At 42.1% G+C, this 12,977-nt stretch overlaps 1 protein-coding gene across 1 annotated transcript in view; it reads left to right on the forward strand.

Annotated features, from left to right (window-relative positions):
- Positions 1–12,977, forward strand: part of Col22a1 (collagen type XXII alpha 1 chain) — a 248,560-nt gene that overhangs the window by 181,817 nt on the left and 53,766 nt on the right. Inside the window, exons 44-46 of the mRNA XM_021183654.2 lie at positions 418–465; positions 5,117–5,230; positions 8,909–8,962. Coding sequence (XP_021039313.1) covers positions 418–465; positions 5,117–5,230; positions 8,909–8,962 — 216 coding nt within the window. The remainder of the gene's footprint in view (positions 1–417; positions 466–5,116; positions 5,231–8,908; positions 8,963–12,977) is intronic.

A 12,977-nucleotide genomic window follows, 5' to 3' on the forward strand; every position in this document is an offset into this window, starting at 1 on the left:
GCTCTGAATGATTAACAGCAATAGCTTTTGGCCGTTTGGAAGATTCATGACAGGTGAACTGTCCGCAGTCTATCCCTTTGTTTCCCAGTAATATCTGTGTAACCTATTAAGGTTTGATATGGACAGGGAGGGAGAACATGAGGGAACAACATGAGGAGACTGAAGACAGGAAGGCCTGAAGTTCTCTAGACATGTCCAAGCCTGAACAGCCTGAATGGATACTGCTCTAACATAGGCTCATTTGGTGGTCACCAGGCTTGGAAATCTGATAGACCTGCTTGTATCCCATGCCAATTCAAGCCTGCTGTGAATAGTCAAAACAACTTATACTCTGAAGGCCATTCACTCTCTGAAGATGCATGAAAGATACTGTATGTATGCATGTGTGTCTGCACTTACTTATTTTTACTTTGACAGGGCCCTTCTTCACTGCTGTCTCCAGAGGACATAAATCTCTTAGTAAAGGTAAACGTGCATGTGCTAAAAATGGTGATGGGGGAGTACAGGCCTGAAAACCTTTCAGCCTCCGGAACAAATATTCAATAGGACTAAGAACAGCAGCAGCAACATCTGTTATGAATTCACTGTATGACCAGTGCCTGTTAAATCCACATGATTCAATATGGCAGCCACCAACCACATGCAGCAGTGATTTGTTTTATGGCTATGCATATTTTGTATGCATGCATGTGTACTATGTGCATGCAATGCCCACAGAGGCACTGGATCCCCTGGAACAGGAGTAATAGATGGCTGTGAACTACCATGTACATGTTGGGAATCACACTGGGTCCTTTGGAAGAACATTCAGTTCTTTTAACTGCTTATCCATCTCTCCAGCAGCCACGCGTGTCTACCTAAAGTTATGTACAAATAAAGTTCAGGTCCTTGGTCATACTGGGCACACTACAAACCCTTAGTGCCCCTTTGCATTTAGGAGTTTCCTTATGAGACAGTGCAGGCACGGAACAGAATTTCTCCATTGGGTAATGTTCAAATGCTTGATGAACATTGTTTATTCAATTTTCAGTCCCATGAGGTAGGTATGGTTCATGTTATTATTCCATAAATACGAAACAAGAGACACAAAGAGGGTCAATGGATAGAATCTATTGTTTTGGAAACAGAATCCAGTGTTCATAGGCTGTACTTGGCCAGTACATATAAGTATGTCTTCTGTTTCGAAAATGGCTGGAGGCAGAACCAAACAGTTGGTTTCTGGTTCCTGGCAGTTCAAGAATAAAAACACACACAGACCTTTGGAGATAAAGACAGATGCTGAGCCTGTAGCCAGCACAGCCCTGACTTGATGGAGACATAACAGTTTCCAGGAGGATAGTTTCTTCTTCTGAGAGATACAAAGCACCTAGCATAACTGGACAAGACTAAAGTGGAATATGGCCAGAGTCTTACCTGGAAGCTGAATTGTGGAGCTGCCCAGGTGCATTGCTTAGGGGTCTTGAATCTTGACTGCTGCAGAGCTGGGCAGGGCTACAACAGCCTTGGATTCATATTCAAAAAGAAGCACTGTGCTGATGGTGATGGGAGTAGAGGACCCTTGGCTGGCTCTACTTCAAGCCTTTGTCTCAACACTGTATTTCACATGGCTATAGGTCTCTACTACTTGTATTCTTAAACCCAACTAATTACAGCAGAAGATTTACATGAACCCAGTGGGGGAGGGGCAAATAAAAAAAACATCCCATGAAAAAAATCTCAAAAGCTTGAGGCTTTTAATCTTCCTATACATTGAGATGTTTTAGTGGAAAATCAAATTTTATTAAAACATGAGTTTTTATTGGTTGGTTTCTGGTTCCTGGCAGTTCAAGAATAAAAACACACACAGACCTTTGGAGATAAAGACAGATGCTGAGCCTGTAGCCAGCACAGCCCTGACTTGATGGAGACATAACAGTTTCCAGGAGGATAGTTTTTTATTGACGGGAGAGGTTTTTCTTTTCTACGTGAAGAGATTTGTTTATTAAAGGCTTTTATTGACTTAGATAATTCTTCATGGTTTAGTGACTCTGTGAGGACTGGGATTTGTAGCAGCCTCCACCCTTTAGGATTTAAACCTTAGGATATCCAAATCTGTATGGCACTGACATGGAGAGGATGAGACTGTGAGGGTCAAGCCTCATACTTCATTGCCACATCACTGAGACCAACATTGACTCAAAGGATATTCTCCAGCTGCTATAAAGGATGCAGTTGTGTTCATCCAGGCAGACAGAAGCATAGTGATTACTTGAGCCCTTGTGGTCAGGTCTGGTGCTCTGTGCTTGAAAACCTTTAGACCATAACCTGCCCTATTGGATTTTGCTGGAACTGTGGAGCTGGCCATCTTTTGCTTTGATTCTTGAGTCTACAGCCACTCTGATGCTTTAAGTCTGACAGTCTATTCCAGCTAACTGGGAGCTATGAAGGTGTCTTTCACTACCAAAATAACCACTGTCCCTAAGCATTTTAGAACAACACATACCTCATCATGACAGCTTGAAAATTGCCTCAGTAGAAAGCCGCCCCGTAAAATTGACTTCTGTAGTTAGATCTTTGCCCTGGGAGGCCAACTTCAGAATGTGTTCATGAAATGCCTCCCTTTAGTAAATCTTACTTTATCTATCCCTCCCCCAAGTTCTTGGGCAGTGTTCCATTACTGACTTTCTACTATAATTGAGTCATGGATGAGTTTGTAGATGGAGCAAGACATTAGGTTAAGGTTGTAAAACAATAAACCACATAGTGATATATAGCAACTACTCTTTGTTATGCTTTAGTTCTGTGATTGCTTGATGGGATATTGGACATTTTCCATTCATTATTTCTTATTGTTGGACTTGAGGTCCTCAGTTCACAAGCAAGGAGATTGAGGCTCATAAATATGAGCCCATATTCCAAGTGGGCTGAAGCCTTGTAAAGTCATATGCCAGAGATACAAAGCTACATGCCAGTAGGGCCTAGTCATGGCCATCTGGTTGGAAAAAGGGCCCTATGGTTAGTCTCTAGAAATTCAGAGAATGCATGACTTACCCACAGAAGGGTTGTAGAATCTACAGAAGCTGAGTTCCAGGGTGTCATCAGCCAAGTAGAACATCAATTAGGGGGTGCTTGACTCATTTTGTGCTGATTGATATTCAAGACTAGTTCAGAAGGTTGGGTCTGGCATTTTTCTGGAACAGTAGGCTATGTAAGACCACAACTAAGGAAACAAGACAAAGTGGTAAGGATTTTACATTTCCAAGTCCAGAAAAAGTCTTAGCAGCTTGAATGTTTGCTGTCATCAAGTTAGCTTCATTTTTGCTCATCTATCCCTATCTCTATCCACCCCTTCCACTTAGTCATTGAAACATCATTCACCATCCATCCAACCATTCATTTACCTATCTATTTCATCCAATCATCCACCTACCCATACATCCATTTATCCACATCATCTACCTACATCCATCCATCTGTTCATCCATCCATCCATTGTTACAATGGCCCAATTGTACATCTCATTTAAATGTACTGTAATAAAAAAAGCTTAGATCTTCTCCGCTCTTCTAATTTTAAAAGAAAGAAACCAGGAAGCATGTGGTTTCTTCCTCCATTTTACCTCACCATTTCTTCAGATACTCCAGCAATTATACTACCTTCTAAATATACAGTTTATCAAACAGCATGTTGAAAGAAGAGAGACATGAAAAAGTCGAATGGTTGGTTGGTTGGTTGGTTGGCTCATGATTAGACATTTGCTTGGGTCTTTGGGTTTTATTGATTGAACTTAGAACCATGAAAGACTATTTGCTGTGGGCTGTCTCTGCAAAAATCAAGGCTGTTCTCACTCTCTATTCTTTGTGGGGAAAGAATAAACTTACAAGCAGACCACCTAAGAGTGAGATCAGTCTATGAGAGTATGATGAGCCCATCTCTGTCCAGATGCTATCAGGAAAGCTTAGAGAAGATATATGTAAAGTATATTTGAAGATTATATATAAGAGAAGCAAGAGAAAGGAGAACTTGCTTTTATTAAAGAAAAAGTAGTTTCTGAGATTTGAGGACATCCCAGGTGAATGCAGAATCTCTTGAGACTGCAAGTCATTGACTGTGAACCCATAGAGTGGTCACATGCTTTTATTTGGCCTTCCATACAGAGCACTCAGTGGACCTTAGCTAATATATTTATTTCGTGTTGATTAACACCAACTGACCTTTAGACTTATACAGTTGGTGGTCTCAGCACAGTATCCAACAGACCAGAAGCTTTGCAAAGTATCTTTTACAAATGAGTAATGGGCTAGTAACAATGGCTGAATCTTCTGGGTATTGTCTACCTGGTCTCACTATCTTCCTAATGCGTTCTTTGCGTTATCTTATTTAAGTTTACTATAAGAAGAGCAAAAATAGAAGAATGTAGGAGCAGGTGATCCAAGAGAGGGGTACAGGATAAGGCTGGCGTAGTTAGGTTACTTGATACTTGGCATGCTGAGAACTTCCAAGGTCAAGAGGTGACACAGATAAGTCTGAGACTTTGAATTTACTCCAGGAACAGCTTTTACCTGTCTTGATAAAAAGCAAAGCTGAGTTCCTAGTAACATTTATTAAATGCCTGTCTTGGGAAAAGAAAAGGGCTAAGCAGGGTCACAATGTGGCTTTGTGTCACAGCCAGGACACACTGTGCTAGGTGCCTGTGGCCTCCTTTGTTCTCCTTTCTTAGGGAGCCACTTTCCCTTGGCACACCGCAGAGACTTTTCCTCCTGGCTTTGTTCGACTCTGTCCTCAGGGCAGAACATGCTATTTCTAGTAACACTAAATGTTTATCTTCACTGTGCACTCTTAACGTTTTTGTTCATGCTCAGGGGCATTTTTATATGAATTTTGACATCATTTTCTCAGGCCATACTTCCAGCCAGGTGTCTGGCTAGAATTAGAGAAAAACTGGGTAATGATTAAGACTCCTCATTTATGCCCAAATAAATTTGGACACAAGTGCCTGGACCATGACAATCCATCAATTTGATTTTCCATCTTTGTTGGCATTTATAACCAAGTATCACCTAGAGGGTGGGATGTGGGGCCACTTTGCTTGGCAAATAGCTGAATTATTTACTTAATCTCTCTTTTCTTCCCTAAGGATGTGTGCAATGACTGCCCTCCTGGTCCCCCAGGCCTCCCAGGTCTGCCAGGTTTCAAAGGGGACAAGGGTCTTCCAGGAAAACAAGGGAGAGAAGGGACAGAAGGCAAAAAGGTAAGGAGAGGGAGAGCTAAGGCTCCTTTCCTCCAAGGAAGAAATTCCACTGTGGAGATCCAGTGTGGCCTTCATTTCTTTGAGAGGATTCAGGCTTTGGGACTGTTTCGATGACAGTGGAGTACAAGGAATGCAGACTGGATATCTGCAGGTCTTTGCCATTTTATGAAAGTATTGCCTGTGAAATTCCAATGTATTGTAATATCGAAAAATTCATGTTCCTTTTGAGGCTCTTTCCCACCACCTCCTGTCATTCCATCTGTCTGACTTTGAGATATTTAGAATGTTCTAGTGGCCACCGTAGACCTTCAGACCCATTTTTTTGCCTATCACACACACAAAGCCCAGGAGTTTCAGAAGCTGCTTTCTTTAGTGCCAGCATCCTGGGAACTTGGAGCAGACTCTGCCTTCTGGATCTTGTTTCTCTTCAGCATTTTTATAGAGGAATAGATCAGAGGTGAGATATCAATTCCAATTTAGTGTGTCCTTCTGGACACCTGGGTTTTGTTTTGGAGAATCCTCTTCCTTTTTAATCATTTCCTTCTTAGTGGCTGGGCAAGGTTCGTACACCCCAAGGCCATTGAGGTTTGTGGACATCCTGAGACATCTGACAACATCCCCAATTAAGATTACCCCATAAGCCAACTATCAGTAGTGTGTATGTAAAGATTCCTTCCTTCAGGGTAAAGTCAAAATGTCGTCTTATAACATAGACTATAAGCTGCCATTCCCACTCATTTACCCAAATATTCACTTTGTAACTCCCTAATTTTGAGACTCCTTTAAGTGTATTCCAAGACCCAGTGCCACACACCTGTAACTTCAGTGCTAGCGAGACAGAAGAGGATCATAGTTTGAAACTATCCTGGGCAGTGTAATAAGTTCCAGCCCAGATACAGAGTGGGGCATTATATCATTCCCCAACGCCACAAAAATGTGTGTTGTTCAGTATGTAGGCACTGGAGTGACCGGAAATAAAAAGCTTGAGTTCCGGTTTTCATGCAATGCATGGAGTTCATTTCATTCAGCAGACTTTGAGCTATTTAGTGTGTCCAAGTTGCTACAGTAGACCTTGAGTGGTGCTTAGGTAGTTTTCCCAGAGAGGAAGGATAAAATTGAGAGTAAAATCTCATGACAGCAATGGAAATATCTCCACAAATGCAGGAAAAGGAAAACAGTTTTGATATTGAGTAAATATCTACCAGAATGTGTTACACACTGCAAGGCTATATGCTAAGAGATTGCTAAGGCAAAGTGGATCCCCACTTCATATAACCAAGTGAGCCAAACACCCACGGTAGGCATTTTCTCAAGATAAACCTCGGTAAGCCCTTTAATAAGAGGACTTAACAACACCATTTATCATACATGCCTGGCTTATAAGAACTGGCAACTGTAACACTGGCCCAGCTGATTGGCTTTTATCTAGAGTTCAGAGAGAGAAATTCCCCTCTGTGTGATAGGAGGAAGCTATGCAGCCCGAAGCATGGATCGTGTTAATATTATACAGCAATTAGAAGTTAGAGTCATTTCCTTGCTGATTGCATTTCAGAGATGACCCTTGAGAAAGACACTCATAGGTTATAAGTCTACCAAAAATCCCGTTTAGCTTTGAAACGGAATTGTGTACATTTGAGAACTCATAATGATGTCATCCAACCAAAGAGAAAGAGAGGGGGGGAGAGGGAGAGGGAGAGAGAGAGAGTCAAGTTCCTAACTGATACCATGTTCCATATTTATATGGGACAGATATGAACACAGGTATGAAATACAGTCTTTATTTTCTCTCTTGTGCCTCAAGCACCAGATGTTTCCCCTGAAGAGGTCCAAAAATATAGGTGCAGCTAGCCTGCATTTTTATGACAAGATTCCAGACATCCCTCTATATCCTCTGGAACTCTGGAAAGGGTCCTAAAACACATCCTAAAACCAACTTGAGTAAGAACACTTCCCCTTGATCAGTTCCCCAAGTGATAAAGTCATCAAAACAAATGTATGTGTTTGTGATATTTCTCATGAGATATTTTTATAGGATATGAAGTGGACATCCTTGGATCCTTATAGATCTGTATAGGATGTGAAGCGGACATGTTTGGGTGTTTTCTTCTCCTGGATTATTTTTAAAAACTCAAAGAACTTTTAATTTTAGTTTGCAGGTCTGCAAGAAGAAAAGAGACAGGAGAAAGTGTTCTAAAGGGACAGGGGCAAGGGAAAGGAGACAGTGATGGAGTATATGCAACATGGAAGCAGGGTTGTTGCAGGAGGAAGGAGTCCAAGGATTTGAGGGCAGGGATGTGCAATGGATGAGCAAATAGGAATAAAGTATAATGTCATTAGATATAAAAATATAACAATGAAGTTTATTACTTTGCATACTAAGCAATGAGTTTTAAAGCAAATAAAGGAAGTAATGATGTGGGATGAGAGACAGAGACAGAGAGAGGGGGGAGGAAAGAAGGAAGGAAAGGGAAGGGAAGGAAGGGAAGAAAGGAAAAGAAAGGAAGACAGCCTCTTTACTTGGTTACTCTCAGGAGCCCTCCCTTTGGGGTACTGCCAGCAGGTGGCTCTCTGGTGACATCTCCACATCACTTAGGGGTAGTTTAGATAAATCCTTTCAGGACTCCTTAGAACACACCCTTCCATTACAGCAATGAGGTTGGGTTAAATGTTGTCGGTTAAAAACCAATAGCAAAAAACAAAAACAAAAACAAACAAACAAAACAAAAACAAACAAACAAAAAAAAAACAATAGCAACAGTGTTTGGAACTCAAGCCATTCTGAAGATCCACTCTGCTCCCTTCCTCCTGGCAGGAGCTGGTGGGCATCTGTGATCCCATCCTGCCCTCTGGGAAGCCCCTCTTCAGAGCTGGACAGCTACCATTCTATGTGTTACAAAGCAAGAACAACCATCCCAAAGTGCCTCATGTATCCAATCATGCATGTATCAAATCATGCATGTATCCAATCATGCATGTATGTACACATATAAAGCACATGGGAACACATAGGAAGACTCTCCAACTTCATCAGCCAGGCAGAATGTTCTATGCTGAGTGCATTAGATATTTATTAATGCCCAAAACAATAGATATATGTGGCTGAGTTTTTAGTTCTGGATCGGATCTCCCCCATGGTGGCTCTCAACCCCTGTGTTATAATTTCTTTAGTTTTTCTGTGATGATCAGTCAAGGTCTTTCCATGGCTTTCAGTTTAGTTCTGAGTGTCACACCGTCCCAGTCCCTCTTCCCACATGAATGTGCAATACAGCTGCCCAATGAAATGGAGACTAGGAAATTGGGTTTCCTAGGATGAAGAGTTGGACAAGGAGCAAATGTGGGAGAGGCAGTACAAGGTGGGAGTACATTGTTCACCCTTATTGCAAAAGCAGTGCACTGTTAATTCCCATCATCTTCTGCTAGTCACAGTTCAACTATGTGAATATGGGAAGGAGGGGGTATTGGGCCACTTTGGTAACTGAATACCGCATCATTACTAGCTATACATATTAGTGGTAGTTAGACCTATGATTTCCTGGCCATGTTTGATAGCATGCTTGCCCACACATAATAAAGAATCTAGCTGCCTTATAAGGTTTATGCCTGGTGATAATTTCAATGTGAGCTTTTCCTCAGAATTATTATTTTCTTAATTTCTACATCCTTTTGTCTCTACTACAGGGAGATACTGGGCCCCCAGGCCTCCCTGGGCCTCCAGGAGTAGCTGGACCACAGGTCAGTGAATCTCACTAAACATTGTATATTCTCCTATGTCACTGCTTCATCTAAGTTTGAGGCAAGTACTGCCCAACAGCCTTAACATCTGGGAAGTCTGGCTTCAGGTTGTATCTCTAACTTTCTAGTGACCTGGAAAGCTATGTGCAGTCTGCAAGCCTCAGTTTCCCCTCTGCAAACATGTGGTACACATAGTATGATCATCAACAGTACTGAAATGTACTGGATAATAATGAATTTAGTATCTGATACTTCAACTTCGCGGCATAGAATTAAAACAGTTTCCAGAGGAGTGCTAGAACTGAATTATAGGATGATAAAATAACTGGTGATCGATTAAAAAGCAGTGAGCCAAGTGTTTCATAAATGTGAGTGAGCGCTGTTACCCTCAAGGGAACACAAGGCACACACTTAAAGGTATCTGTGTGAGGCCATAGGGTTGGGAAGAGGCCACCAGGGAGGAAACAAGCATGATCTCAACCAAAGATCAGGCAGGGAAATGCTCTCTGCTTGTTGCAACAAGTGTTACTGGCCTGTAGCCACAGGCTGTTGGTGTAGCAATTCAGCTATAAGACAAGAATGCACAGAGCTGGGTTGGATCATGGCCGATAGACTTACTTCCCACTGTTGTCCTCTTTTGATGCTCGATAGTGAGTCCTCTCTAGTGTGGCCTCTGTGTTAATAGTGAGGGAGGATTGGTTCTTTGTATCTCTTCCTGGGTTCTGTCTGTATGGAATGTCACTCTTCTAATAGTGTGGATCATGGGGATTTGAGGTCAGGAGTGAGGCATGGCCTTGGACTCTTGGCTTATGACCTTTGGAGAATTTCTTAACTTCTCTGCCTTCCTGTTTTAATGAACAGAGGAGTGTCACCATGACAACTGAAGGTAAAATGCTGTCATCGGTACTTGGTAACTTACAGACTCAGTCTGTTTATTGTTCTTCCATCCCCTGGGGTCATAGCCAGAAAGATGGTATATATAAAATCTTAGTGGTGGCCAGAAATCTCAGTAATGAAGTTAGAAAAATTATTTTAATGCAATACCATTGGGAAATTTGAAATGGATATGAAAAATGAAAAACCAAAAACCAAAACAAACAAACAAAAAACAAAAGATATAAACAATTGAAACAAAGCCAAGACCAACTCATACATAACTGACTGTCCTCAAACCTTTTTGGCTAGTCCCAGGTGGTCCAAAGCCCTCTCTGGTTACATTTTGAAAGTCTCTTCATTTTGGATTCTCTCAATTGATTTTAGATTTTTAGAATATTTCTTTGGAATGTGCTTTAATCTTGTGTACTAATTATTTTTTTATCAAATTGCTTGGATTGGTGAGATGACTTTAGTGAGTAAAAGTGCTTGCTGCCAAGCTTGGTGTCCTGGGTTTGATTCTTGGGACCCATATGGTAGAAGGAGACTCCTGACTCCTGAAAGTCATACCCTGAGCACCACATTTCACTGTGTTGTGTGACCCCCCTCAAAATAAATGAATGAATAAATGTAAAACAAAAATTTCAAAGGTGAATTTTTGCCTTGCCTCAGACCCAGCCCTTCAATATGGTGTTGTCTTATGTTCAATTTATGTTTATTTTGTGTATATAAGTATTTTACCTGGATGTAAGTAAGAATACCACATGTATGAAGTACCTGTAGAGCCTAGAAGAGGTCACTAGACCCTCTGGACCTAGAGATACAGATAGTTGTAAGATGTCAGCAAGTTGAGCCCAGGTCCTCTGCATGAACAGCCAGAACTCCCAGAGCTGCATATTACTATAATCACAAAGCAATAAACCAAACAAGATAAACGTAGGTGGTCTGACCATAACCAGAAGATGGGTCATGAGAAGAACTATCTAGATCTCTTAGGCCCTGCCAGGCAGGTTCAAATGCTGATCGTTTGTGATCCATACATATACTTGGTCAAGATTTAGATGGTTTTGATGCAGTTAAAGAATTTGGCTTCAAAAACTGATGTTATTTGTTTTCCTTGAACATAGACCTGGCAATTTGTCCAAGGGCAGTTTTACATTGAACAGTACCAACAAAGTCACATCACTGAATGTGCTACTGCTCAGTGCACAAGGCTCCCTCTCTGATTCTGCAAGGAAGGCTCATGCATTCCCCTGGAGAGCTCTGAGAAATGATGTCAGCTGTTTCTTAGTTGACCTTTGCTGCCATTGTTCTGACTGCCAGGCTTAGCCTCTGACAAGAAGCTGCCTTTATCTAGAGAAACAAAAAGTGAATCAATCAAGCCAGTGTACTCCCTGCATTGGAAACAGACAATTTTCTCTGTCATCTCTACCCAGCAGGAAGCACTAATGTTTTGGGATGGTGTATCCATTCCTGTTCTCTTATTATTCACTACAAGGGAGGATGTTCTTTAAATATTTTGAAAGAGCTATGGCCAGAAAAAGAACAAAGTGCTGTGTTGGAAAGCCAGGGCTCTTGTTCCTCCAGTAGATAACTGGTGGTGATCTTGAAAAGTCTTTGGGGCTCAGAGACAATAGAAGTGTTCTAAGGGCAAGGCTATCACCTACATGATATGACCTCCTATAATACTGAACATGATTCTGTGAGGGAAGGTGTTTCATTTTTCAGATAAGGAATCTAGAGTTTAGGAAGACAAGATGCCAGAAATCAAGGCTGAAGATAGTACAGCTGAAGTTGACCTACAAGTCCATAGTTCACCATACTTCTAGCTACTCTAATAGTGACACCCGTACCAGCACCTAGAACAGCTCCCATTCGAGTCCCCTATTCCTTCTTTGTGGCCTGCAGCAAGACTACTGGGATAAAAACCTATCCTTGTTACCATGCACTGTTGATGAGTGACTCATGGAGGACTTGATGCCTCCTCTGAGAACTTGCAGGTTGTTGTCTTGGTTCTTGGTGTCCAGTTTCTCTGCTTTTCCCTTGCCCCATGGAGATCTGTTTATAAAAAGATAGAGTGAAAGGTATATTCTATGGAGGGGGAGTCAGATATGGGGGAAGGGGATGCCTTGGCGGGCCCATGCCAAGCTATTCCTTTCCCCTGAGGGACCAGACATACGATGGTATAGTATAGAATAGAGTTTATTCAAGGCATGAGTTATGAGGGGAGTTAAGAGGGTAATAGAGGCAGAGATAGGCAGAGAGAGGGAGAGAAAGTAGAGAAGAATAGAGGCCTGCCATAGCCATGGCCGTGAGCACATTGGAGAGATGGAGAAGAGAATGGGGAAGGCAGGGTGGGGGGAAGGAAAGAGCCCAAGAGAGCAAGAGAACAAGAAATCAAGAGAGCAAGGAGGGGGCAAGCAGCCCCTTTTATAGTGGGTTTGGCCTACCTGGCTGTTGCCAGGTAGTTCTAGAGAGGAGCATACCTGGCTGTTGCCAGGTAACTGGAGGTGGGGCTTAGACAGAATGCTAACACATAGCACTTACCAGAAAATAGATTTGTTTCTTCCTCGTGTATCCTTGCCCACCAAACATTATCTTTGCAAAATTTCTGAGCACAAAGATGTGTTTGTCAGCAGAAAATGTTCCATTGGATAGAGAAGCAATGACCACTGTTAGCATCCTTTGGTCACTGAGGACTTTGAGTGTTCTCTGGTCTCCCTGCATTGCCAAGAAGGACTGGCTCCTTGGTTTGCAACTGTGACTCAGTATCTGGCAAGCATTTCCTGTGATTCATCCTTCATGCCTCTATGTAGAGTCTGTCTACAAAAGGTGGAGGTGGGGCTGCGGAGCTTAGCACCATGGATAGTTTCAGAGCTTCCATCCTGGTTTTAGAAACTACAGGGGCAGGGCCTAGGGGCTGTGTGCTGTGATGTTTGCCAACCTTTTAAAGGAAGAACAGGGAAAAAGATGGCAGTCATGGTGACAACCCTGGGAGCATGGGTTTCTGCATTTAGCTGTAAGAGCTTCTCTTGCTTGGTAATGATGATGGTTTAACAGCTGCCTCTGAAAAGGATTTTATTTCCTGCTCAGTTCACATCCTCAAACAGGTCATGGGTCTAATGGGACCCTAAAATGGATC

The sequence above is a fragment of the Mus caroli genome, unplaced genomic scaffold (genome assembly GCF_978045245.1).
Source record: "Mus caroli unplaced genomic scaffold, Mus_caroli_1 scaffold_16, whole genome shotgun sequence".
Lineage (NCBI taxonomy): Eukaryota > Metazoa > Chordata > Mammalia > Rodentia > Muridae > Mus > Mus caroli.